Below are 27,465 nucleotides of genomic sequence, written 5' to 3' on the forward strand. Positions count from 1 at the left end.
ACTCGACTATTTGAGCTGTCATGCGAGTATTAGGCCCAAAAAAGCTCAACATATGTATTTTGGTCCAAATCTGAACAATCATATATAGTTTATGTGCTCTAGGAACCCTAGTTCAATTTTTCCTCACCATTTCCGTCAGCAACACAAGCACGTCTGTCTCACAAGCGCTCGTGCCCCTCGCTTCCTCAATTCGGTCTCTCTGCCACCTTTGCTCGTCCTCCTCGCAACCTCGCTCCTTCCCCTCGGCATCTCCGAGACTCCGATACTTATATCAGGACGAAGAAGAAACGTCTCCTATTGTAAAGCTGCGACCTCAAATGTCCTTGTTTATCGAGTATGTAGTACCCGTCGGGTATCTGTTACCCGACCAATATCCAACAGATATAGAAATGATTAAAAATCTATATCCACGACAATTAACGAGAACGGAAACCAAATGAATTCTCCGTAGCCGGAGAAGGTTCCGACGATAGGCCGACGGGTACATTCCGTTGCCATCCTTATTCCCCAGCCGGCCGTTCCAATCCGTTCCCCCCGGTTATTCTATTCACTCCCACTCCTCGCGCTCCCACCCGCACCGCACCTCCCGCTGCCGCCAGACCAACACCGCACTCCACCGCCACAGTCCCCGTCCCCCGGTCGCTGTCGTTCGTCAGCGGCGCCTTCGCGTCCCCAGCACGGTACCCTAGCATCAGCGCACAGCCCTCGCTACAAGGCACCGCGGCCATGGCGCCCCCACCGGCATCGCTCTCCGCGCCCAACGCCCTCTCCCTGCTCGCGCCCGCTACCGCGACCGCTAGAGTCTCCTCCGGGAGGTGGAACAGACTCTCCGTCTCCGTCTCCGTCGCGGCCCGGCCCGTGACCCGGGTGGTGTCTGTCGCTCTCGCGCCCGCGGCGGCGGCGGTGACGGCGCAGAGGAGGCTGGTCGCGGCGGCGGCGGCGACGGAGATGGCGCCCGCGGCGAGTGGGGAGGAAGGGAGCAAGCCGTTCGTGGAGGAGATGCGGGCGGTCGCGATGAAGCTCCACACCAAGGACCAGGCCCGCGAGGGGGAGAAGGAGCCCGAGGCGCCTCCCGTTGCCAAGTGGGAGCCCTCCGTCGAGGGCTACCTCCGATTCCTCGTCGACAGCAAGCTCGTCTTCCAGACGCTCGAAGACATCGTCGAACGCGCCGCCGTCCCGTGGTGTGAGTGATCCGCTTTACTTTCCCTTCCCTGTTTGTCTTGATTGGTGGAAAAAGGTGCGGCTCTTACGCGATCCCTGGAAGTGGATGGCGCCTGTTGTGCTTCGCGTGCCTCTATTGAACCGGTGAAATTTGATTGGTTCGTTGCCAGAAAAAATACTCCTTGTCTACTTTGTTTTTTTTGTAAGAAAAAATAAGAATACAATAGCCCATTGATTAATAATAAATCGATTTTCTATGCATGAAAAGTAAAAAATAATGATGGTAAAATTTCCAGAGTAATTTCGCTATGACTTTTATTTATTTTTTATTAAACTGAAGGTTCAATGTCTGTTGGGGACTTGGGGTAGCAGTGTCTGGGTAGCTTCACGAGGGGATGCACCTGTACTGTTTTGGGTGGTTTTATTTCTCTTTTCGGCTATGAATTTGAGTGTTGGAAAAAGAGTTTGGCCCAACCATCGATGTAATAGAAAGTCGCAAAAATAAAAACATCCATGTAATAGGTAGAGAATGACTTTTAAGCACATGGATGGTTGCATATTCTTGCAAGGAAGAAGTTAGCTTTGCTTGAACTCAACTAATAATGACTTGTTGTTTTCTCCCTTCTGTGAAGATTAAGTTGCTTTGTATTAGATCAAGAACTGTTTAATAAGTATAGAGAGCTTTACTTGAAGTTAGAAACTATTTCCTCCAAGCACAAATAAGTCCATCTAGGTTTGTCCTAAGTCAAACTTGTTTAACTTTGACCGTTAGTATCTTAAATTGTACATAGATCGACTATGCGAGATTAATATATTATGGAAGTGTTTCCCAAAATGAATGTTATAATATCAATCTTGTGTTTTCAATCTATATAAGATTTGAAATATTGATGGTTGAAATATTGATGGCCAAAGTTGAAGAAGATTGACTTAGGACAAACCTAATGGACTTATATTAGTATGGTGAGTGCTATTTCATTTGAATTCCAGTGTGCTATTTTGTATATGTAAACTGGACATAAAAATCTCTATCTTTGTGACATTGTTATTTATTGCTGAACTTGTTCCTCTTTCTGGTTCATCTAATTTGGTCAATGTATGGATCAACTTGCTCAAAAGAATAATAGTCTGATCTATCCTTTATTTCTGTTTGGTGGTTTTCTGTATCGTTGTAATATTTATATCTAGATAGGTACCTCCTCTCTGTTGCATTAACAAAACAACCGCAACTGTTAGACGTTAATTTAAAGGCCTTCCTACTTTGTTATGATATATGAAGTCAAAGTTCTAATCACCACTTGAATTTGAAATATTTTGTGTTACAAGGGTATAATCTGCAAAAACCATTACCCCAAGCGCTTGCAAAAAAGGTTGTTTTGTTGTATTAATTGTTTTGGAGTTCAGTTTGTGATATGGTTGCATATTGTTGCACCACGGCCATAGCAGGTCCCAAGCCCTGGTAAAGGAGGAGGGTTGTGATAGGCGTGGCGAGCCAACGTTAAATCTAGCCATTCTAATGGAGATGAAACCCAAAAGATTCACGTGCCTGAACCTTGATGGCTTCTGCTGGGTTTCAACTCTAGCCTACCCCAACTTGTTTGGGACTTAAAGGCTTTGTTGTTGTTGTTGTTGTACTGTTGTACCACGGCCTCCAATATGAACTCATTTAAAGGATTAATGTGATTAAACACTCATGTAGGAAAAATGGTTGTAGTCTGTGGTGTACTTATAGTTGCATTTGCCCTCTTAACATGGTTTATCTGTAAGTAAAGCATAAGAGATAATGGTAGTGTCATACGAGTATTCTATTCCAATTTCTCACTGCCCCGGCAACCTTGCTCTTGTTAGATCTAGAAACTAGAATGGCTGATGTTTCTTTATACCTATTGGTAGTTTGGTACACATATTACCATATGCTGTTGTGTTTGCATGTGTTCTTGGGTTAGCTCTTCATTATAGATTGGCTTGTAAGACACAGCAATCTCTTTTTATTGATTTGTGTGCGTTGTTAGAAAACAAAAATGTTTACCAAAGAAACACATGAAAGGGTGCAATCAAATGATATGAACCTTTAACTGCTGCTAATATTGTTTCTCTGTGGACAAGTCAATTGACTTCGACAAATGAAAGGGCTCACAAACTTCCATACTTTTTGTGCAAATGTAATCTCATACTCCATTCTAAATAATAAGATGTTTTGGCTTTTCTAGATACGTAGCTTTTGCTATGCAGTTAGATATACACTATGTCTTAGATATATAGTAAAAACAAATGTATCAAGAAAAGCCGGAACGTCGTATAATTTGGAACGGAGGGTGTAGTAGTTAATGGGCAATTGCTTCGTCAAGATTTGCAAAGATGCTCCTTGTTGACATTCTAGTGGTGTGTGTTTCAGACGCAGAGTTCCGGAATACTGGGCTGGAGAGATCAGAGGCACTCAAAAAGGATCTGGAATGGTTCAGGCAACAGGGCCACACAATTCCAGAACCATCGGACCCTGGCACCACATACTCTTCTCTACTGGAAGAGCTGTCTGAGAAGGACCCCCAGGCATTTATCTGCCATTTCTATAACGTGTACTTTGCTCATACTGCTGGAGGCCGAATGATTGGCAAAAAGGTGAACCGCTCCACCCCCTCTTCTGAGAAAATGACAAATACTGAGTATATGACATCATGTCAAAACATTATTTTGGCATACATAATTTACACCGCATTGACGTATTCAGGATATTTTGTGTGTCTGATGTCATCAATCAAATCCCAAAGCATGCTTATGCATTTTCTATTGAACATGATTCCTCGCGTTCTTTTTTCTTTGTCAATAGTACAGTGCAATTCCGGTTAGGAATATGACTCCGTGTTTTTTTTTCCATTGCTGATGTGGGCAGATTAGAAGTCTGAAACTACTTGTTCCTCCGTTATCTTGTAGTATCATTTAACAGAGTATCATGTGCTCCTGGTATCTTAGGTTTCTGAGAAGATTCTGAACAAGAAAGAGCTGGAGTTCTACAAGTGGGAGGGCAATCTCTCCCAGCTGCTGCAGAACGTCCGCAACAAGCTTAACGAAGTTGCTTCAGTAAGTCCCTGGAGGCCTGGACTGCCTCTTTTCTCCCGGCCCAGTGCGAGGACCAAAGCTTTTTAACTAAATGGCAAATTCTGTTCCATGTACTGGTTCCGCAGAGCTGGTCTCGGGAGGAGAAGGACCACTGCCTGGAGGAGACGGAGAAGTCGTTCGCCTACTCAGGAGGCCTCCTCCGCCATATATTCACCTGATCTGACAATTGTTGGCTGATCCAGTCGCAAACGCTGTAAATACATAATCCTTGACTGTTAAAACTTCATTACTGGTGAGGGGGAGCTCCTCCCCCAGGTACGATTTACCTGCAATCAAGTTACCAAGTGTTAAATAAACCTCCCATTCATCGCTGGTGTTCGGTGAATGCTGAGTGCTGCCGCGGTGCCTCTGACTGAAGGTATCTGTTTTCTGTGGTGGAATCGGATGGCACGGCACCATGGCCGTGGATACGGCGGATGGCGCTGCCACTACGCACAGCTGCCGCTGCGATGTGCGAATTGCGATGCGATATATTGTGGATGGCCCCACAAATCTGTAGGTCGTTTCAAGACAAATAGAATCGGTCGTCCCAGTACCGCCAATGCCAAGAGTTCTGCCAATCAACATGCGTAGCCGTAGTGTATGGGTGTATCCGTTTCGCAGCGTGCGTGCGTGAGTACCATGTCCCAAATAATTTCGGAATACCCCATCCATTGGATGGTACTTGATCCGTGCCGATTCATTTCATGCGCGTGCTTGCACTCTGTACTCGTGACAGCACGCCCCTGCCCGCGCGGGCTTTTCATGGGCCCATGTTGCCCAGACGTCACCCGCGCCGTGTGCAAGCGCGGGACCGCTCACGCCTCCACCCGCTTCTAACTGGATTTTACGTGCAACACTCTAATCTACAGATAACGTACGTATGAAGAGAGATGAAACATTTAAAACATACGTAAACGCTTGAAAACCATTCCAAACATACTTAACATCTAGATAAAACACATGTAATATGTATGTGAAACATATGCAACATCCAGATAGACACATTTGCAATATACGTCTAAAAAACAGATGAAACATTGGAGATAGACGCTTGCAACATGTGTACAACCATTACAACATATGTAATATCCCGATCTACTTTTGTAACATATCTCTAAAACATCTGAAACATTTAAAATATACGCTTGCAACATGCATTGTATCCCGGTACGACCCCCTACTATTGTCTGCATCGGAACGCGCATCCATAGCACGAGATGAGATCAGAGGGCTTCTGTGCCAAGACCTGACACTTCTTACGCTGGCGGCGCCTGTCGGCGTCATCGGGTGTGAGCACGCGCGCGGCGGCCTCAGGTGGCCAACTCGTGACTGAGGAAGCAGTCCCCACGCATGGATGCAGCGGCGAAGGGAGGTCCCGTGGAGAGGAAGGATGGCGCCAGGAAGGCGTCCGAGCACGGCGCAGCGGTCGTTGTGAACCACACCGGAATCCGCGACGGTGCAGGCGAGTTGAGGTCACGTCTCTAGGGTGGAGGTCACGTCTGGACGAGTGGACTTTTTTTATAAATTTTTAGAGTGGAGTTGTTGAGGGCAAGAACACCCTAGGTAGAGCATTTCCAAAATAATTTTTGAGGTATATGCATCGTAGGCCCTTGAACTTGTCGCGTAGTGCCACTTAGGCCCACAAAGTCTCAAATCGTACTTCTGGCACCCTAATGTTGTTTAAGTATGCCACTTAGGTCCATAACTCATCAGATCAAGGTTTTTGCCGACGTGGCGTCCACAGAGCACACGTGAGCTGCGGGCGTGCAAATAAGCAGAGAGGCCCCCAGTTCTTTTCTGCACGCAGCTCGGGCAGCCATCCGCGCCGGCGCAGCCGCACGCCGAGACCAGCTGCAGGGCCGAGACCAGCAGCTCGCCGAAGAGGCGCTCCACCTACGCCGCCAGGCCGATGCCGCCGGGGTGCTTGTCGTACAGCAGCAGGACCCCGGGCGCCCTGTCACCACCATCACCTGGAGCTCCACTCCCGCACGCGGCGGTGACGGCGCACCGTGCCCCGAGGTCGGAGGCGGCGCACATCATGCGCAGCGGCAGGACGCTGAGCAGCGCGTGCGACGCCGCATGCACGCCGCCATCGAACCCCAGCCTGGGCGATGATGATGATGATGCTGTTTCATCACCGGTAGTTCCATCGCCATGGCCGTCGTCTTGGAGGATGTTGATCTCGGTGACGTCATGAACTCTGGTGTAGTACTTGAGACCAGCTGCTGCTCGGCAGTATGCCGTCCTTGTCGACAGATCCAGCTGCTCGACCAAGTAGCTGACGCCCTGGTGCATGTACATGGCGCCTTTGTGCACCAGGAAGAAAGCCTTGCTCTCCTCGATCTCCTCCAGCACCCGGTAGCCCTGCTTGTCCACCACCTTGTACCTATCATGCTCGATCGCTCGTATGCTCACCGCACGGGCATGGTTCCTGTTAGGCCCGATGTACTTCCACACGCCTGACTGATCGGAACTGTTCGTGTTCGTGTTCGTCAGGTGACCCTGATCTCTTAGGGTCACCATGGCACCATCCATGCCGGGACCAAAGTCCCTAGCATCGTGCTTCGGGTACAGCGACTTCTAGAAAGCGGCGCAGGCGAGGTGCTGCCCTAGGACCTTGCAGTTGCGAGAGTCGACGTGGCAGTGCTCCACCGGCTTGCCGAACAGCTTGTGCGGGAAGCTCATGAAGTACTGGTCCAGCGCGTCGTCGAGGCCGACATAGATGGCGATGGACGGCTTCGACCTCCGCCCGGAATGCCTGCCATGTTGCCACAGGCTCGCCATGCTCTCGGGGAACCCGAGGTGCAGCGCTGCGTCGATGCCGCCGACGTCGATCCCGAGCTCGAGAGCGTTCGTCGCCGTCATGCCGCGGAGCGTCCCGCCGAAGAGGCCGGCCTCGATCCTCCTCCGGTCCTCGGCGACGTACTCGCCGCGGTACACGTAGATGGTGTCCACGAGCTCCGCCGAGGTCTCCTCGAGGATCTCGCGTGCGCGCGCCAGCACGGCCTCGCAGAGCTTCCTTGTCTTGCAGAAGGCGATGCATCGGAGCCCGTGCTGGACCATCTCGTCGAAGAGGTGGGAGACCTCCTGCGCTGCGCTCGGGGCACCTCCCTTGCCTTGACACCGATGGGTTCCACAGGAGGAAGTGCTTGGGCCCGCAAGGGCTGCCGTCGTTCTGCACGAGCTCGATGTCGTCAGCATCCAGGCCAGCAAGCTCCGTGACGTGCTCCCGGGGGTTCGCCAGTGTCGCCATGCAGGATATGAAGGTCGGGTGGCTCCCGTAGACATCCGCACACACGCGCTTTAGCCGCCGGAGGATGAGCACAGTGTGGCAGCCGAAGGCGCCCCTGTAGGAGTGAGCCTCATCGATGACGACGTACTCGAGGTTGGCGAGCTTGGCGTCTAGGAGGAGCTTGGAGGTGAAGGGGATGAGGGAGACGAACTCGCCCCGGGCGAGTGAGAGGTTGGCGAGCTTGACGTCCAGGAGGAGCTTGCCGCCGAGGAGGAAGAGGTGGAAGGCCGGGGCAGCCTACGCGGGCGGGAAGCAGACACGCAGCGCTGCCTTGAGGTCCCGCACGGAGGCCGTGGCGGGCAGGCACACAGACGTAGCGCGCCCGTCGAGCGCGCGCACGGGGAGGACCACCGAGCATTGCTGCACCGCCATTACTGACGCCTACGTATGTCTGACGACGAATCGAGAGGGAAATGGAGGATATGAAAAGAACTGGGGGGCCTCTCTGCTTATTTGCACGTCCCAAACTAGGCTCACGCGTAGCTCACATGCGCTCTGTGGACGCCACGTCGGCAAAAACCTTGATATGATGAGTTATGGACCTAAGTGGCATACTTAAACAACATTAAGGTGCTAAAAGTATGATTTGAAAGTTTGTAGACCTAAGTAGCACCACGCGACAAGTTCAAGGACCTAAGATGCATATACCTCATAATTTTTTTCGGCCTGCTCGGAAGAGCTAGCTGAAGCAGCGCTGCGGGCTGCGGCTGTTGCTGCTGCACTCCCCTCTTAGGGTGTATTTAGTTCCTCCCAAATTCCCAACTTTGACACTATGCAAAAAGAAAATTCCCCATCACATCAAATTTGCGGTACAGTATAGTGTAGCTACAGCCTTCCTGGCGGCGCCGATTCTACCGAACTAAACAAGGGCTTACACGTACTACTGTTCAATTAGTAGTATTGAAAAACGGAATCGGACTTGCGTACTTTGTCTTGTTCCATGCTAAGGTTCAGAAACCTCCAGATATATCACGTTAGTTTGGCTCTTGCTATCGTCCCGGTGGCCTTATTTGTTTACTATTTAATCCTTTTTCGAAGAAAATTTATATTAGATTCCTTGAGAGACTTAAACTCATCTTTAGACCCTGGGGTTGGCGCCATGAGTCCTGACGTCGAGGTAACACGTCTCGGCGCCACAAATCTTGACGTCGAGGTGCCTGGCCGAGATTTGGCGCTGACGTGACCGGTACCTCGGCGTCATAATACATGGCGCCGAGCTCAGCGCCAAGATCTGTGGCACTGAGCATGGACGTCTACAGGACGATGGGACGTGACGAGTACGGCCGCTGCTGTACACTGCCTCGCTGTTGTGCTGTGCACTGGCTCGCTGCTGTGATATGCAATGGCTCACTGTAGTACTAGCTACTAAAAGCCACTGTAGACACAACCACACATGCATGCATACACCCACGCAGCTAGTTAGCACTAGCAGCGCCACTACTGCGATTAGTCGACTGTTGTCCACTGCTGCTGCAATCGTGCGCCTCCCATTCTCTCTCTGTCGGTCAAGCGTGGCCAGGCGAAAAGCAAAGCTGGCCAATATGCGGTCGACAGCACACACCCTGCGGCCCCCGACGCATGCACGCGCTCCTGTCCTGCGCGGCTCTCCCTCTCTCGCAGAGTGCAAGCCACTATTTCTCACAAAGTCAAAGGAGCAGCAGCATGCAAGCGGGCCCACGGCTATTCCAGGCGCTCTCTCACAAGAAGAAAACGGAGCAGGCAGCACCTCCCAACCGCTCGTGGTACATAAGAAAATTCAAAAATTTCAAGACTGATTTGTTTTTTTACGAAAAAGATAATTCACTTTTTTTTACTCCCTGCCGGTGCCTACACCTACACGTCTCCTTTTTTTCTTGTTTGGGCCTACCCAGCCCGGAGCTGACAGCACGACGCAGCTTTGCGATTAATGATGTTTTCTTCGTCCCAAGCGGCCTGGGCACTGTAGCAAGAGGCCATGCTGTGCACTTTTTTAGGCACTGTAGTATATGTGCTCCTTTATATAAATTCGATCAAACATTAGAAAAATAGCTTAAATCAACTATAGAAATTAATTTATTTAGGGACAGAAGGAATATTATAAATTTGTGCATAGATTTAGATACATACTCCTACTCGTACAACTACTTAAAACTGCTTATCTTTGCACGGTTTATCTCTATTCATTTTGCTAACACAAGAACCATAAAAACAATATGTACTCTCCATTCAGCTATATTCTCTCCGTACTGAAATGCAAGGCCTACAGGTATTTTAAAATTCAAAATTTATTTTCTTTGACTAACAATTAGAACGCACTACTCCAATGCCAATGCAAACGCCTAGCAGCTGCTAAACGGCAATGTGAAGCAACATGGCATCCTTTCAACAATCAATGCTTAATTAGAATAGTTTATTTTGTAAGTAAGCAGAGCAAGCAGTAGCTAAATATGGAGGTTATCTCTTCTCTGCACTGCACCTGTGAGTGCTCTGCTCTCTGGTCCCAGCAGAGCAAGCAGTACCCTGCTCTCACCTCATCACATTTTCCTCCTGCTATGTCTGTCTAGCTTTTGTCCACTCCTCTAGGAGGACTAGAAGAGTACAGTACCCTTCTGTGATGAGTTGAGCTGCTGCTGCTTGGAGGAGCGTGCAACGTGCGGCCTTATGTGTGTGCGCGACGACCGGACGATGGATAGATGATGGGACGGGACGGCGGCAGAGCGAGAAGCTAGCGCTATCAGACTGAGAGGCGCAGCAGAGAGATTGTGGGGCCCACTTGGCCGCACGATTTGAAGCCGGTACCTCGGCGTCAAGATCGGTGGCGCCGAGCTCAGCGTCACGTGTTTTGGCGCTGAGATACCGGCCACGTAGGATTTTCTCCTGTGCACGGCTAGGTACCTCGGCACCAAGATCTGTGGCGCCGAGACATGTTACCTCGGCGCCAGGACTCATGGCGTCGACCCTTAGAGTCCAAAGATGAGTTTAAGTTTGTCAGAGGGTAAAATATAAATTTTATTAAAAAAAGAGTTAAATAATAAAAAATTAGGTCCCGATGGTCAGTACGTGCGTACATACCAAAATGAGGTACTGCATCAGGTACGACGTGATGACAAAACTGAGGAGAGCCGCATCTCCGCCGGAGGCCGTCCTTCGGGCCTCGGTATCTAACCTCGGTCCCGTAAGATCCGACGGGAACGGGTCGCGTCCGTGTATTTTAGGGAGAAAATTTTGTATTTGTCCTAAAAATAATGCTACTTTCTTATATGATATCGAAACTAAAAATCTTTCCTATATATCCTGAACTCGAGTTTTTCTTTCCTATTTGACACTTCCGTTAGTTTGGGTTGTTAACGGTGTCAAGTCCTTTATGAAAAGTCCATTTTACCCCTAGAGTTTTTTACTAGTTCAGGCATTTCATGGTTAATACTGCTATCTTTTATGAAACATTGCAGTTTAAGATAAAAATATTCATAAAAGATAGCAATATTAACCATGGAATGCCAGGATTAGTAAAAAACTTTAGGGGTAAAATGGACTTTTCACATAGGACTTGACACCGTTAACAACCCAAACTGACGGAAGTGTCAAATAGGAAAGAAAAATTCGAGTTCAGAACATATAGGAAAGATGTCAAATAAGAAAGGAGCATTATTTTTAGGGTCAAATAAAAAAAAAATTTCTCTATTTTAGGACCCTCAGCTCTCAGTTCGTGTCGTCCCTCCCAACTTCCGCATGTTACATATTTTCCACTTGTTCTTGGCTTCTGTCTTACCGACCAGCTAGCCACCGGCAGGCGGCGGCAGCCTTGGGTTGGTCTTCTGCCATTGTTCGTTGTTGTTGTTGCTGCTGCTGCCATCAATGGAGGTGGTGAACAGGTACGTCGCCACCCGGCACCACATCGAGGGCGCCCCGACGGAGGCCGATTTCGAGGTGAAGGAGGAGACGGCGAGGTGGGCGCCGGACTCCGGCGAGGTGCTCGTCAGGAACCTGTACCTGTCCATCGACCCGTACCAGCTCAACCGCATGAAGCGGAGCAGCGCGTCGCACCTCGCCGTCGACAGCATCCTGCCCGGCCAGGTAAGCAACCAGCTAAAGCGACGACGAGTCGTCGCCAGGTCTCCGTCCCGCTCTGCTCTCCATCAATCCGTGCGCCTGACGAGAAGAGTCTGCTTCTATTCTATCTCCGTCTCCGGCCGTGAAGAGGATCGCGGCGTACGCGGGCGGCGAGGTGGTGGCGTCGGCGTGCGAGGAGTACAAGGCGGGCGACGTGGTGGCCGGCGTGCTCGGGTGGGAGGACTACACGCTGTTCAAGCCGTCCCCGGCCGTGCTCATGTCCAAGGTCGCCGACTCCGCCGCCGCCGCCGACGACGCGGGCTTCCCCCTGTCCCACCACATCAGCGTGCTGGGCACCAGCGGCATGACCGCGTACGGCGGCCTCTTCGAGGTGGGCAAGCCCGTGAAGGGCGAGAAGGTGTTCGTGTCGGCGGCGTCGGGCTCCGTCGGCAGCCTCGTCGGCCAGTTCGCCAAGATCGCCGGCTGCTACGTCGTCGGGTGCGCCGGGACCAAAGCCAAGGTACTGCCCTCCATCTCCAGCACGCCACAAATGTTTCTGTGGTGCCCTGAGCCACGCGTGTCACTGTCAGCCAGTGTTTAGCCACACATGCAAATGGCCCACTGGCCCAAGTTTTTGAAAAGCACGAGCCACCGTTCAATTTTGAAATCAGCTGGTTATATGAAACTGGATGAATTCACAGGTTGATCTGCTAAAAGACAAGCTGGGATTCGACGATGCTTTCAACTACAAAGAGGAACCTGACCTGAAATCAGCTCTGAAGAGGTCAGTGCAGCCACTGTCCGATCGTGCTCGTCGCCATCTGAGCCATCTGCTCTGCAGGGCAGGCTGACCTGACACAGAGCATGCATTTTGTTCAGGTACTTCCCCGACGGCATCGACGTCTACTTCGAGAACGTGGGCGGCGAGATGCTGGAGGCGGCGCTGGCCAACATGAACACCTACGGCCGGGTGGCGCTCAGCGGTGTCATCGCCGAGTACACGGGCGGCGGGCGGCGCGCGGTGCCGGACCTGCTGGACGTGATCTACAAGCGCATCACCATCCGGGGCTTCTTCGCCTGGGACTTCCTGCCCAAGTTCGCCGAGTTCAACGCCATCATCGCCGACTGGATCAGGGAGGGCAAGGTCAAGGTGGTCGAGGACGTGTCCGACGGGCTCGAGAGCGTCCCGTCGGCGTTCGCCGCGCTGTTCCGCGGCCAGAACGTTGGTAAGAAGCTCGTTAAGCTGGCGTAGAAAGAACCGTCCATGGAGCATCCTGTCATGCCGGTGATTCATCAGTACCCTAGAAATTGGAGTGGCTTTGTTAATTTAACTGAAATGGAATGCAGTGGGGTGTGAAGTGAAATGCGGTGGCTTTGTTAATTTAATAACTGAAAAAAAGAGAATGAGCATAACTGGCAAGAACATAAATCTGCAACGGCATTCCAGTCAGTATATTGTTCTGGCTGCTTGCTTGCGACGTTGCCTCCAGCGGGAGCACAAAGCGGGTGGGCTCGGGCGACCCCGTCGCTGGCGGGGCAACCAAGTCCGTGTGGGCGGCCTAGATTTTGCCGCCGTTCTTCGCTGTCAGGCTAGCCTTACAACAGAATCCATAACCAACTGGTTAATTTTCCTCTGTTCTCTCGTAATCTGGTTTATGCATCACGTACTAATGCCGAAACGGATTCGATGTCCACTTCCCTTCTGCTACTTTGGAGCCGTTGTGTCTCCGTTCGTCTTTGGAGAAGGACATTCGGAATTGGACGCCTCTGATGTCGATTCGGAGTTCCGACCTGCTGGAATCGCCCCCATAAAAGGCGAGGCCGCCGGGCACGCCCTGCTCCACCAAACCAGAGCATCAGCGATCGCACCGATCAGCTAAGAAACAAACCTTCAGGCGGCACTCGACGCACCAGCAGCCATGGGACGCCGCACGTCGGAGCTGCTGGCTCTGTTGGTGATCTCGCTGTCCCTGCTGCTACTGCTGCCCTCTGCCGCGGCCGCCACGGCCACAGCGAAGGCCATCGACGCAAGCAAAGCCCAGCGTCTGGAGCTGCCCGACTCTCTGGTGGTCGGTCCAGAGAGCGTCGCGTTCGACCGGCGCGGCGCCGGGCCCTACGTCAGCGTCGCCGACGGGCGCGTCCTCCGGTGGGGCGGCAACGGCAACGGCTCCGGCTCTGGCTGGACGACGTACACGTACAGCCCGAGCTACAGGAAGAACAACTGCGCGACGCCGTCGGAGCTCCCGCCCGTGGCCACCGAGAGCTCGTGCGGGCGGCCACTGGGCCTGCGGTTCCACCGGCGTTCCGGCACGCTCTACGTCGCCGACGCGTACATGGGGCTGATGCGGGTGGGTCCGGGCGGCAGGGAGTCGACGGTGGTGGCGACGGAGGCCGACGGAGAGCCGCTGCGCTTCACCAACGGGGTGGGCGTGGACCAGCGCACCGGCGAGGTGTACTTCACCGACAGCAGCAGCACGTACCGGCGGTCGCAGCACCAGATGGTGACGGCCACGGGGGACTCCACAGGGCGCATCATGAGGTACGACCCGCGGACGGGCCAGGTGACGGTGCTCCAGTCCGGCGTGACGTACCCGAACGGCGTCGCCGTCAGCGCCGACGGGACCCACCTCGTCGTCGCGCTCACGGGCCCGTGCAAGCTGCTGAGGTACTGGCTCCCAGGGCCCAAGGCCGGCACGTCCGAGACGCTCGCTGACCTGCCGGAGTACCCGGACAACGTCAGGCCCGACGGGAAGTCAGGGTACTGGTAGCGCTGCACCGGGAGAAGAACGAGTTCCCGTTCGGCGTGAACTCGCACCTGGTCGCTGTTCGGATTGGCGCCGACGGCGAGACGCTGCAGTAGACGAAAGTGTTAGATTATCTCTTCCAATTGGTGCAACGGTTAACTAGGCTCTTCGATCCGCGTTTTATCAGGGACGTCTAATCGTTTTATGGTTGATGGGTCTTCATCGCACAACGCTGTAAAAGAAAGGTAGGGGCCGGATGAAAGAACCTGATGTCTACGAGGTGAATAGCTTATAAAAAATTTCTACAACAACACTTAGCAAACCGGTTAGACAAATATGAATCGAAACGAGTGTTGCGCTAGCATACTAAAAATACAAGCCACCTACCACAATTCTAGTTTATATAGTCTCTATCCACACATTGGCTATGTCACTACACTAAGTTAGTGTGCTCTCAAAGACTAATTAAAGAGTCAAACTGACTAAACTAACAAGCTCTTATGACTAGCTACACTGAAAAAGCTTGACAACTAGTTTATGGTAACGTAAAAAGAGAGAGCAAGATGGTTGTACCGCCGAGTCGAGGAATGAATCAATCAATCATAAGAATGAATACCAATGAAGACCAATCACCTTGGAATCAAAGGATAATACAATGATTTTTTACTGAGGTTCACTTGCTTGTCAACAAGCTAGTCCTCGTTGTGGCGATTCACTTACTTGGAGATTCACGCGCTAATTGGCATCACACACCAAACCCTTAATAGGGTGCCGCACAACCAACACAAGATGAGGATCACACAAGCCACTAGAGTACCTTTTAGCTCTCCACCGGGGAAAGGTCAAGAACCCCTCACAATCACCACGATCAGAGCCAGAGACAATCACCAACCTCCGCTCGACGATCCTCTCTACTCCAAGCCGTCTAGGTGGCGGAAACTACCAAGAGTAACAAGAGAATCCCGCAGCAAAACACGAACACCAAGTACCTCTAGATGCAAACACTCAAGCAATGTACTTGGATTCACTTCCAATTTCACAAAGATGATGAATCAATGATGGAGATAAGTGGGAGGGCTTTGGCTAAGTTTAAAATGTTGCTATATCAATGCAAATGGCCAAAAGAGAGAGTTTGAGCCGGCCATGGGGCATAACTAGAGAGCCCCCCACGAATAGAGCCATTGGCTCCTCTGTTCACTGAGAAATCAGGGCGATCGAATGCGCCGGTCGGATTGACCGGACGTAGGATCACAGCGTTCGGTCTTCAGATTTTTGCCATGTGTCCCCTGCTTCAAATATTGATCATCTGATTTCAACGGTCAATAGTGTACTTAAGTTGTGACCGGACGCACCACTGCGCCAAGACCGGACGCGCCACTGCCTAAGTCCGATCGTTTGTAGAGAGCTCCCCGAGCCTCTATTTTGCGACCGAACGTGTCCGCTCATGCACGACCGGACGTAGACCAGCCAGAGTCCGGTCGTTTCCAGAGAGGTTCCAGAACCGGTTTTTCGTGACTGGACGCGTCTGGTCACTCAATCTTTTCTCTGTGCGCACCACGTCTGTAGGACCGAACATTGAATAGTGTTCAGCCAGAGTCCGGTCATCAAAAATGAGACAACACCACTGATCCACTACTGACTGAACGTTGCTCCCCTGAGTCCGGTCACCACGTGATCAGCGTTCAATCACTGTTTTTCAGTGACTATCATCTTCTTCATTTCACCAACTTCTCCACCCTTGCTCAAATGTGCCAACCACAAAGTGTATCATCTTGTGCATATGTATTAGCATATTTTCATAAATGTTTTCAAGGGTGTTAGCACTCCACTAGATCCTAAATGCATATGCAATGAGTTAGAGAATCTAGTGGCATTTTGATAACCGTATTTCAATACGAGTTTCACGTCTCTTAATAGTATGATTATCGATCCTAAATGTGATCAAACTCACTAAGTGTCTCGATCATCAAAAAGAAAAAGCTCCTATCAAGTTTCACCTTTGCCTTAAGCTTTTTGTTTTTTTCTTACTTCTTTTCCAAGTCTAAGCACTTGATCATCACCAAGGCATCACCATTATCAAGTCATGATTTTCATTTGCTTCACCACTTAGAGTAATGCTACCTATCTCATAATCACTTTGATAAACTAGGTTAGCACTTAGGGTTTCATCAATTCACCAAAACTAAACTAAAGCTTTCAATCTCCCTCTTTTTGTTAATTGATGACAACCCTTACATAAAAATATGAATTGAAATTTAATTGAATCCATGTTGCTTGCCCAAACATATTTACCATGTGTAAAAGGATATGGACAAGTTTCATGAACCTCAAATAGTAGCAATTGCTCCCCCTACATATGTGCTAAGAGTTTGGATTGTCGCTTGCACATATGCTTAGATAGGAAATATAGGAGACACTGTCTACCAAATGATGCTAAGGTATAAGATATGGACCTCTGAAGCGTGATACCAATCAGAGTGCACCAATATACCATCCTTAGTACAATAAGTAACTAGATATACACAAGAACTAGAATACCCCATGAGATCAACATTAGAAGTAAGGATCTAGTTTTTATAATGTGAGCATGAGTCTAGTTACTTAACCTATACATGCTAGTTTTTCATTTCATTATTCAAACCTACAACTAGCATACACCACATAAGTATGGATATTGAAATTTAAAACTTGTGCCATGCAAGCAAACTTATGAAAATGCACATTTAAATGCATCCACCAAGTTTATGATCTTGCTCCCCCTACTTGTGTGCTTAAAATTTTAATTGATCCTCTTCATTTGTTATATCTCTCCCCCTATGTCAAATTCTCCCCATATCACTTATATCTTTGTTTATCTCCCCCCTTTGTTGTCTTTTCACTATCTTTGTACATTATTTCTCCTCCTTTGTCATCAATGACCACAAAGGTTAAAATATAGATAGGTTGAGATTATCAATGTTAATCAATGGGGTGAGGATCATTTTTTCAAATTTGGTTAAATCTATAATACTTACCAAAGATATTTTACTCGGTTTGATCCAAGGATAAGCTTCTTCACACCTCCAAACATAGCTTATCTTGTACCATGTTGAGTCAAACACTTGTAGCTCACTGTTGGGTTTATAAACCTGGGGTCCCTCATGGCTCGGCTTCCCAGCAAAGGCTCAGCCCAACAGGCGACGTTGCGAACGACGCGCAACTCCTAGGCCGCCCAAATACCTAAACGACAGGCCAGAAGGGCGATCCAATCTCCAACCGAAAGGCCTCACTAAGGAGGAACAACGCTCGCTTTCGACTCCGGCCCGCCTCTCCAACTAGAAGGCCTGGCCAAACACCGCTTCCGACTCCGACCTACGTCTTCGACCGGAGATACACCGAACCCCTACTTATAGCTCTTCTCCGACTGACGCAGTCGAAGCCGACTAGGACCAACCGACCAGGGACGCCCGCTCGGCAAGGACTAGGAAATGGACAAAGCAAGTAAGGCAGGGCACTCAAGTCGACTGCAATATCGAGGACCGTACCCTATACACCTGCAGGACAGTAACCGACAGGACATGTTAGAAGGGTGCCCTGCAACCTTACAGGCATGCCAGAACCTAAGCAGTGTTGTGGGCGCCAACATTTGCCCTACAGTGTTGTGGGCGCCATCAACTCCCATACCAGACAAATGCAGTAAGGCTCCCCCCACATGCCTCTGGGCATCAACAGTGTTATGGATGCCATCATTTACCATACATGGTGAATACGGTAAAGCCTCCCACATGCGTCTAACAACAACTGTGTTATGGGCACCTACCATCATCTTGTATCTGATGGCATGAGCAACAAGACTTAATAGCATACGTACTCTCTCTCTCTTGCTTGTAAGGCCATCCCCTTCATCTATAAAAGGGGATGCACTCTCTCCCAATAGGGGGATCCATCAGTTCACTCACACACAACAACAGAACCACTAGGTTCAAACCTTAAGCACACGCTCAAACACTCAGCACACGTAGGAGCTCCCGTCACTCTTGGCCCTTTAGACTAGAGTCCGACTGGACCTCTGGACCTCTTGCATCCCCATCTTACTCCCTCTCGTTTGTAACCCTACAGCAAACTTCAAGCACCTGGGCCCAGGAATAAAGTCACTGATTGACTTAAATTGGACGTAGGGCACATTGCCTGAACTAGTATAAACCTTGTGTCATTGAGTGCTAGGCCACATCCGATCACAACATACAACAAAACTGCAAATATTTATGTGTTGGTCACTTTCTGCACCGACAGTTGGCGTCGTCCGTGGGGAAGATGTTGTACGTTCACACTTTTTGGTCATCGGATGGCACACTTTTCTACCACTTTTGCCATGGCGGGCTCAAGCGATACGACTCGCTTTGGCTCACTGGAGTTTCCCGCACTCCCACCTATTGGGATGTGGGTTCCACCTATCTTCGAGCTATTCCAGGCCTTCCTCTTTAGAAGCCTAGACTTCATCGCTGACCGGCTCGGCATACTACACCTCCGCGAGGAGGCACTCGTCCTGGCGCCCATCGAAGGGGCGTCCTCCTTCGGTTTTGGGACACCCGACGACTTCAACGATGAGGCACATGCGCTTCATTTCGAGCAAACGCTCTGCTCAAACCCCGCTATGAGTAATGTACATGCTGTTATTTACTCGCTATTTACTATCTTCCATCGATTATCCAGAGGGACTGCGTTTTCCACACCGCAAACACCATACAACCGGTTCGCCTATGGCCTCGTGTCCCCCATGGACACATACGCTCGGGGGCTCTGAAGGATACTGGCGCTGCCCCCTCTCACATCCAAATTCATGGGAATGGCGAGCTATACTCCCACCACTTTCCACGAGCTCCTAGATGAGAAGGTTGAGAGTGATGGCTCCAGCATCGGTGACATGGCACCTAGCCACCATCCGTCCTAGGAGTGCGCTATGGCGAACGCTCTAGGAGAGCCGCCAGTGGTAGTGGAGTCCTTGTAGACTCACACCCCTCTAGACCCTCATGCGAGGGCCCTCGTGCTTGCACAAGAGCATGGCAAGGAGCTACAATAATGGCGGCAGAACCAACCACCACCTGCGCTGGTGCGCTCGGCACACCATGCTGCATCCCATGCGCGTAACCCGATGAGCGGCGCCCGAGGTACGATCCCCCATAGTTTGCTCAGGCTGGTCAGAACATTGCCGCCGTGGCAATGCTTCTATGCGGCCTTCCCGAGCCGAATGACTCCTAGGAATAGGTGATCCACCAGAACCTCTGAGCACTGGTGAAAACCACCGCCGCTCAATATGTGGAGAGCTCTGCATCGCGACACCGACTCATGGCCCCTCTCCCCACCAGGAGAGTGGGGATGCACTAGACGAATCACTCCATCCGCTCACCGCTACAGCCGTCGAGCATGGCACAGGAGGCCATAGCTACGCCTCAGCCTGACCTAGCGCCCGCTCCACACCGGCCGCCTATACACGAGCGACTTGGGCCGAACTAAGACGCTTGTAGTATCATTAGCAACCGGCGTTGGGCCTAGCATGATGATGACATCCATAGGGCGGCCATGAGGGTAGGCAACACAGACCCTGGCCAAACCATCACAGAGATCGGTGAAACACACCCTAGGCATGGTCACCGACCAGACGATCGGAGTCGCAACTTGGATGGCCTGGGACCACGGGCCTTTGGCCGACACATCTAGAGAGCAGCGTTCCCACAGCGCTTCCGACCGCCCACCAAAATCACCAAGTACACTGGGAAGACAAACCCTGGTATATGGCTCAAAGATTTATGGCTCGCCTATCGAGTCAGAGGGGTGGATGATGACCATTTCATCATTCAATATATTCCCATCTGTGTGGGGGAACATGTTTGGGCATGGCTTGAATTCCTCCTGCATGACAGCATCCGTGACTGGGTGGACCTCAAGAGGATCTTTGTTGGAAATTTCTAGAGGACGTATGTCAGCCCTAGTAACTCCTAGGACCTCAAGAGCGGCCAGCAGGAGCCCAGCGAGTCCCTGTGAGATTACATTCGCAGGTTCTCCCAATGATGCAACTCCCTCCCTGATGTCATCAACATGGACTTCATCAACACATTCCTCGTTGGGACAACCTGCAAGTCCCTGATCTAGAAGCTTGGCTGCCTAAAGCCCTGTACCACCCGCGACCTACTCGATGTCGCCACGAACCATGCCTCTGGTGAGGAGGCAGTCAAAGAGGTCTTCAACGGAGGTTAGGACAAAGGCAAGGCCAAGCGCGAGGATTAGGACGAGGGCCGCTCCACGCAGAGGGGTAAAAAGAACAAGGAAGATCGGCGTTGACCAGCTAGCTCCGCGTTGGTTGCCGTGGCTGATCACATGGGCAAGCAGCCCTAGCCGGGCCTCCCTGACCACTTCAACAAGCTCATGGAGAGCCCATGCACCAACCACGCCTACCCCATTAAACACCTCTACAAGAACTATGAGCTCCTCAAGCGCTTTCTACGATAGGCCGGCGGGCCAAAAGAAGGAAAAGGCAAGGAGGCAGCAGCCAAGAAAGGAGGCATGGTGGACAAGGATCCGAATGACTAAAGATCCCTATACGGCGACCAAGGTGATTCAATTGGGCGCCTACCGACTAAAGGACAACAATGGCGATGTTCTCACCAACACTTGGAACATCGAACAGTTACGCCATTTCTTCCCTTAAAAATTTAGTCTTACCATCTTTTCACTTAACATTAGCTCCTATAAAGCACCCTGGCCCTAACACTTTTCGCCTAGATCGCTCAAGGGCTCCATGGGGGTGCGATGCCACCTCTCTTTTTACTATCATATAATAAAAACATTTTCCCGAATGAAAGGGTAGTCCGTTCCTTTAATTACCTTACGTAACTTTGCTTTAAATATTCCAACCGATCGCACCCTGCCTCTACCTATGGTTACCAGCAGCTGAGCCTCATGAGACACACTTGAGCTCTTAAGGTTGCAGCTTACGGGATGAACGAGCAGGTGCGAAAAAGAAAGAATAAAAAACAAAGTTATGCTAAGGTAAAAATAAGGAACAGACGGGACAAGCTTCTCCGAACGAAGTAGTTCCATCACAAAAACAAATTTGTTGTATTCATGAATACAAAAAAACACTTTACATAGGGGGCTCCCTCATGACATTATCTTTTACATTTGCTAAAGTATTTCTACTCTAAAACTTCTACTGTGGCTCCCTGGCGGCATCGGCTATCGGTGAAGGTAGGGTCTGCTCGCTCTCTGGCTGGACGATGTTTTGGCTCGGTCGGAGGAGGGGCGATGTTCGCCCCTGACCTGGGTTCCACTCCATCTGCCAGCTGGGTGATGTCCTCCTGGCACATGCCTTCAGTCGCTTTCACACGGCGGGCATCCATCACCCACTGTGTGGAGACTTGCTCGGCCACCAACTGTGCGCATGGCAGTAAGCTCTCCCCAAGCGAGTGGATGTCCTTCACGCTCTAGCCATCGACGTACCCGCTGTAGATGATGGCAAAGTCTAGGTCTAGATGGTGCATCACCACCGAGGTCAGCACCCCCGACGTCCCGTAGAACATCCCATCGGTGATGAGGGCCCAAACCTCATCTGGTACCTCCGCCAGCTAGATGGCGGGTGCGCTGGTACTTGGCGCCGATGCGAAGACCTCCAAGATGATGAGCTGGGCAACATTGCATATCTAGTCAAGTTCCCCCTTGAGAGCACGTCACTCTTCAAGGGATGTGGTCAGCGCCTTCGCATTCTAGCCAATTGTCACCTTGGCCATCTCTAGGTCCCGCTTCAACGACTCCACCTTTCTGCCCAGCTCTGGAAGAAGGACGACAAGCTTAGAAGCAGGCTAAAGGAAAAAACAAAGACACCAAAAGAAAAAAGGGTACATACTAAGGTGGGTGTTCTAAAGGATGGAGAATCGCTCCTCCTACTGAGTCACCTGCTCGTGCAACTGGGAGTTCAACTCCTCAGTCCCAAGTGCCTGGCTCCAGAGCACGAGCACTTCCTGGTCAGCCTCCGACTGGGCCTTTTGCTCCATCTCTAGGGTCTCTAGGGTACTTTGGAGTGCCACCTCAGTCTTTGCCAAGGACTTCTGCAATGCTACCTCGGTCTCCACCTAGCAGACCTTCGCCGCCTCAAGCCCCCACTCGACGGAGGTCGCTAGCTCTGTCGTGAATAGCTCCTCCGCCAGCACCTTGGTCACCTCTGCTACTCGGTCTTGGGACTCATAGTGGGTGGACTCTAGCTCATGCTCGAGCTTGGCAACCCATGCATGCTCCATCCAGAGGAAACAAGACTTATGGCTTGACATCTCCTTTAGACCCTGCAAAAACAAGAAGCAAGCGTGCTGAGGCAACCGATAAAAGACCAAGAGTCAAGGACGAGCGTAGAAAAAATCACCTCTATGACATGGGGTAGGTCGACTGTGATCACCTGCTAGATGGACTTGACCCATTCCAGGGCCTGCTCTAGCTTCACCCTGGTTTGGGCGAGATCGGACTCCATCGCAAGTCCTCTTCCCCCAAGCACATCCTAGAGCTGACACTCCTACTCATCTCGAAGGATGAACCAAACCTTCCTCAGGTCCTTAGGGTAGGGCCACACCTGGTCGATGGCCCCCAGTTCGCTAGATGGCCTAGCTAACAACCGAACCACCACCAGCTCCTATGACAATGCCGGTGGCTCCACCTTGTCACATACTTTGTCATCGGAGGGGATCTCCACCACCTCGATTTCACAGGCCACTGGTAGATGTTCTGGCTCTGGCCTAGCCACACCTCCCCCTAGCACCTCTAGCTTTGACCGGGAGGGTGAGCCATGCGGCCCTCTGCTGGCGAGGCAGGGAGCCCGGTCTCCCTCTATTCTTCCACCGTAGCTAGAGTAGGAGGGGCCATAAGGGTCACCTCTGACGTGGCCTCCGCCATCATCATCGGGATTGCCGCCAACACCATCGCTACTGCTACCACCATACTGGCGACCGACCCAAGGGGCACCACCCCTAGAAGAGAAGGACCCACCACTTCTGCCATGCTCTCCCTGCCACTCGTCATGGCGTGGTGCAAGGTGGGCCTCCACTCCTCCCATACAGAAGTTGGGGCGACGCTCGGTCCCGTCAGCATCTGGCCGCTGTAGAAAAGAACAGGTCAGTTGCACTCCCAAAAACTCAAAAACAAGTGCATACCGTGATAGAAGCGGCAAGGCTCTAAAACCTCGACCCACCGGCAACAGGCCCACTAGACAAGGACCACTCCTGATCCATGACCCATGCCCCCTCACTTCGACCGAGGGAGGAGTCGACCCGACTGGCTCCCGCTTGGCCCGTGCGTCGCCACGTCTGTCGGCTCGAGGCACGCTGGTCGAAGCAGCTTGCGAGACGTCCCCTAGTTGCGGGTCTCACGCTGATGCCGGCCCCAAAGATGTGTGGGTGCGAGCCAGCTCCTTCGACCGTTGGGCCACCAACACCTCCGAAGTGCGTGGTGACCGCATCCGCTTTGCCTCCAATTCGCCAACGGCGTATGAGCTCGTGGCGCGCTTCCTCAGCATAGGAACATCGTCGCGCCTCTCCACCTCCCGCTCACCACCGGCAGACGCGGCCACAGGCTTGCGACGCTCCACCAAGGTCGCAACGACCTCCTAGCCCCTCTTGTCCTCGGAGAAGATCACGTCATCACCCATCTCCGTGGGATCCTCCGACTCATGCTCTGACTCGACGTCGCTCCTATTTTTCTCAGCCCGCACACGGTGGGCGATCTCCATCTCCTTCTCATGCTTCCATCGAGCCTTCTCGGCTTTCTTCTTCTTTCTCTCAATCGTTGCCTCCTTTAGGGTGGCCTGCCAGGCCACGCCCTCTGGCCCCTTTAGAAGATGTGACCGGGACTTGTAAACTTTGAGCCCCTATGAAACAGACGACTTGAAGTCAAGATACAGGAGAGCAAAAGAGGAAAAGAACACGAAAGTAAAGAGAGGGGAGCATACCAGATTGGACTGCTTTGCCGCATTGAGAGCTCTAGGCTTTCCATCAAGGGTCTCTTTAGGCCTTAGCTACAGCACCCAATCAAGATGACTCCAGACCTTGTCATCCGCCAACTCCTTCGGCGATGCCCGGTCAGGGTCCATTGGGCCGTTGTACATCCACATTGGCCACATCCTCTCCACCAGTGGAGCAACCCAACGGCGGAAGAAGGTGTGGAACACCCACACCCCATTAAGGCCATGCCGCACTAGCTTCTGGAGCTCCATCCTAATGATCTCTAGCTTCTTCTGCCGACTAGTGGGGCCCAACAACTAGCTCTCCTGCCTCTCTGGCCTCCTACCGATAAAAAGCTAGAACGATGCCTCCACTGGGTTCCTAATATAGAACCATTCCCTGTGCCACCCCCGATTAGAATTGCAGGGGCTATACATGAGGTATGAGCCCGACGCGCTTGGTTTCTTCTGCAGCGCGAAGCCCACCACCGGCATGACCCTAAGCGAGTTCCCCTCCAACAATGCTCACCTAGAGAACATTTGTTGGAAGAAATCCACGTGCGGCTCCATCCTGAGGAAGGCCTTGCACATGGTGATAAATCCGACGATGTGCAGCACCCCAGTCGGATTGAGGTGCTACAGCTCTAGGCCCCATTCATTGAGGAGACTGCATAGGAACCAGTACGTAGGCTATCCTAACCTATGCTCATGGAAGGCAAGGAAGGAGACAACCTTGCTGTCCCAAGGTCGTAGGAAATCCTCCCCATAGGAGCCCTCTAGTGCGCCACCTCCTTCGGTGGTAGAACCCCCTTCTCGGCAAAGGCGTCTAGCACTGACTCCCTCACAATGGATGACCTCCAGCTAGACATTTTGCTCTAGATTCGCAAATGGATCTATGAGTTTTCTCCTCTCCCTAGCTCTCCCCTTTTCTCTCCTAGGAACCGCCGTAGCACTCAGATGCTCTTGGCGAGAAGAAGAGGCGGCAGATGAGGAATAGGTGAAGGAATAGGGTGAAAGCCCTCTCTCTTCCCCTATTTAAAGAAGAAACAGAGCAGTTGAGGAAAGGTGAAAGGATTGGGGCAAAAAACACCTCTCCCTTCCCCATTCAATGCGGATGGAATATGATAGGACGTGGCCTGAACCAATGGGATGCACCCTGCCTGATGGAACGATGCCTGGTCAGATAGAACATGGCCTGGGTATGGCCCACCACTATCGCACGTTGGGTGAGAGAAACAAGGTGCAACTATGCGCGGGTGGCCCTCTGCCTTCCCTAGTGGGACTTGGAAGGGCCCAACTACAGAATCTACGCCTAGGGGAGACCAATAGGCTTCCTGAGTTGATCGGACGGCTTAGGTGAATGCTGCGAGATAGGTAAGGAGCAAAGGGACACCCCATGTGGGCCATGCTGACTCCATCATGAACGACGAGCGCAGATCCCGGTCGGACATTTCTGATTGGAGCTCCTCAAACCTCGTCACTCGAGTCATAAAGGTAACATTGCCGACCCCACTCTTTTTTTATATGATCATTCATTCATCTGCTATCATTCATACATTCGTGCAATACATTCATGCATTCATCTATGCACGCATTCATTCATTCCATACATCCAGAGCATTGCATATGCAGTTAAATGCATCCCAATGCTATGTGTTGTGTCATGAAGCGGTAGTTGCCTCATTCAACATGAGCAATGACTGACCGGGGTTTGAAGGCCTTCCCACAAAGGGCTCAAGGCCACCTCATGTCAAACAGAGCTAGGGGAGAAAGCACAGATGAGCCCCGAGCGGCCCTCGCCTAGTCTGCCCTAAAGCAACTAGGGTCATCTCAACCTTCTCATTTGATCCTAACCTCTAGCCATGCCAACAAAATCTCCATCGAGGGGAGGCCAGCGGGCCACTTGGGTCGGTCTCTGGAATGACATAGGCATCTATTGGGTTGTGCGTTAAGGAGCAGTGGAGTGCCACATAAGGGCTATGCTGACACCATCATGAACAACGGACCTAGAATTCACTCAAACGTGCCTATTAGCGAGCTCACCGAGCGCGTCACTCGAGCCATCAAGGCAAGCGACGTTAGCTCAGCCCCTCCGGTTGTGAGAAATCGTGGATGGGGTCACACACAAAACTGAACCCACCCCTACCAAGCCCAATAGGGCTCAGCGGCTTAAGACACCCAATGCCTTGGCTGCGCCTAGGTCCGTGACTTCGACTTGCCTGATCCCTTAGTGTGCTCGACACCTAGATCCATGACTTGACTCGCCCGATCCCTCGCCACGCTCAACACCTAGATCTGTGACTTCGACTCGCCCAATCCATCCGTGCACCCGACATCTGGATCCATGACTCTGATTTGCCCAATCCCTTGGCTGCACGCCTAGGTCTATGAGTCTGTCTCACCCAATCCCTTGACTATCCATCGGCTACGCCCAACGCTTCAGCTATGCTTGGGTCCACAACCCTGACTCGTCTGATCCCACGGTGCGCCCGATGCTTGATCCATGACTCTGACTCGCTAGATCCCACAGCGCACCCGATGCCTAGATCCGTGAGTCCATCTCATCTGATCCCTTGGTGCGCCCGATGCCTTGGTTAGCGACTCTGATTTGCCCAAACCCTCGGCACGCTCGATGCCTAGATCCATGACTCCAACTCACTCGATACCTTGGCATGCCTGACGCCTGGATCCGTGACTCCAACTTGCTTGATCCCTCGATGTGCCCAATGCCTAGATCCATGACTCTGATTCACTCGATCCCTCGGCTGCACGCCTAGGTCCATGAGTTCATCTTGCCCAATCCCTCTACTATCCATCGGCTACACCAATGCCTCGGCTACGCCTAGGTTTGTGACTCTGACTCGCCCGATCCTATGGCATGCCCGATGCTTGATCCGCAACTCCTACTCGCCCGATCCCATGGCACACCCGACGCCTAGATCCATGAGTCTATCTCATCTGATCCCTTGGCGCACTCGATGCCTTGGTTAGCAACTTCGACTCACCCGATCCCTAGATCCATGACTCAGATTCGCCTAAACCCTCGGCACGCCCGATGCCTCGGTAGACAAAACCCCATCTCACCTAGTCCCTCGGCCATGACCAAACGCCTAGGACCATGCTCCTAGAAATGATGGGTCAGGAACTAGAAAAGGGAGGCTATGCCCGCCAAAGTGCACACACTC

At 51.6% G+C, this 27,465-nt stretch overlaps 2 protein-coding genes and 2 pseudogenes across 2 annotated transcripts; 3 read left to right on the forward strand and 1 right to left on the reverse strand.

Annotated features, from left to right (window-relative positions):
- Positions 1–528: 528 nt before the first annotated feature.
- LOC136528943 (heme oxygenase 1, chloroplastic-like) lies at positions 529–4,590 on the forward strand. The gene is made up of 4 exons (XM_066521952.1): positions 529–1,183; positions 3,557–3,780; positions 4,132–4,239; positions 4,344–4,590. The coding sequence occupies exons 1-4, from the start codon at positions 727–729 to the stop codon at positions 4,434–4,436; spliced, it is 882 nt and encodes a 293-aa protein (XP_066378049.1). The 5' UTR covers positions 529–726; the 3' UTR covers positions 4,437–4,590.
- A 1,350-nt stretch (positions 4,591–5,940) lies between these two features.
- On the reverse strand, positions 5,941–7,924 carry LOC136526645 (uncharacterized; annotated as a pseudogene).
- Positions 7,925–11,234: 3,310 nt separating this feature from the next.
- Positions 11,235–13,275, forward strand: LOC136528094 (NADP-dependent alkenal double bond reductase P2-like). The gene is made up of 4 exons (XM_066520995.1): positions 11,235–11,605; positions 11,730–12,101; positions 12,283–12,365; positions 12,461–13,275. The coding sequence occupies exons 1-4, from the start codon at positions 11,387–11,389 to the stop codon at positions 12,831–12,833; spliced, it is 1,047 nt and encodes a 348-aa protein (XP_066377092.1). The 5' UTR covers positions 11,235–11,386; the 3' UTR covers positions 12,834–13,275.
- The window catches only part of LOC136528095 (protein STRICTOSIDINE SYNTHASE-LIKE 3-like), a 53,269-nt pseudogene continuing 39,070 nt past the window's right edge, over positions 13,267–27,465 (forward strand).

This window comes from Miscanthus floridulus, chromosome 19, assembly GCF_019320115.1.
Source record: "Miscanthus floridulus cultivar M001 chromosome 19, ASM1932011v1, whole genome shotgun sequence".
NCBI lineage: Eukaryota > Viridiplantae > Streptophyta > Magnoliopsida > Poales > Poaceae > Miscanthus > Miscanthus floridulus.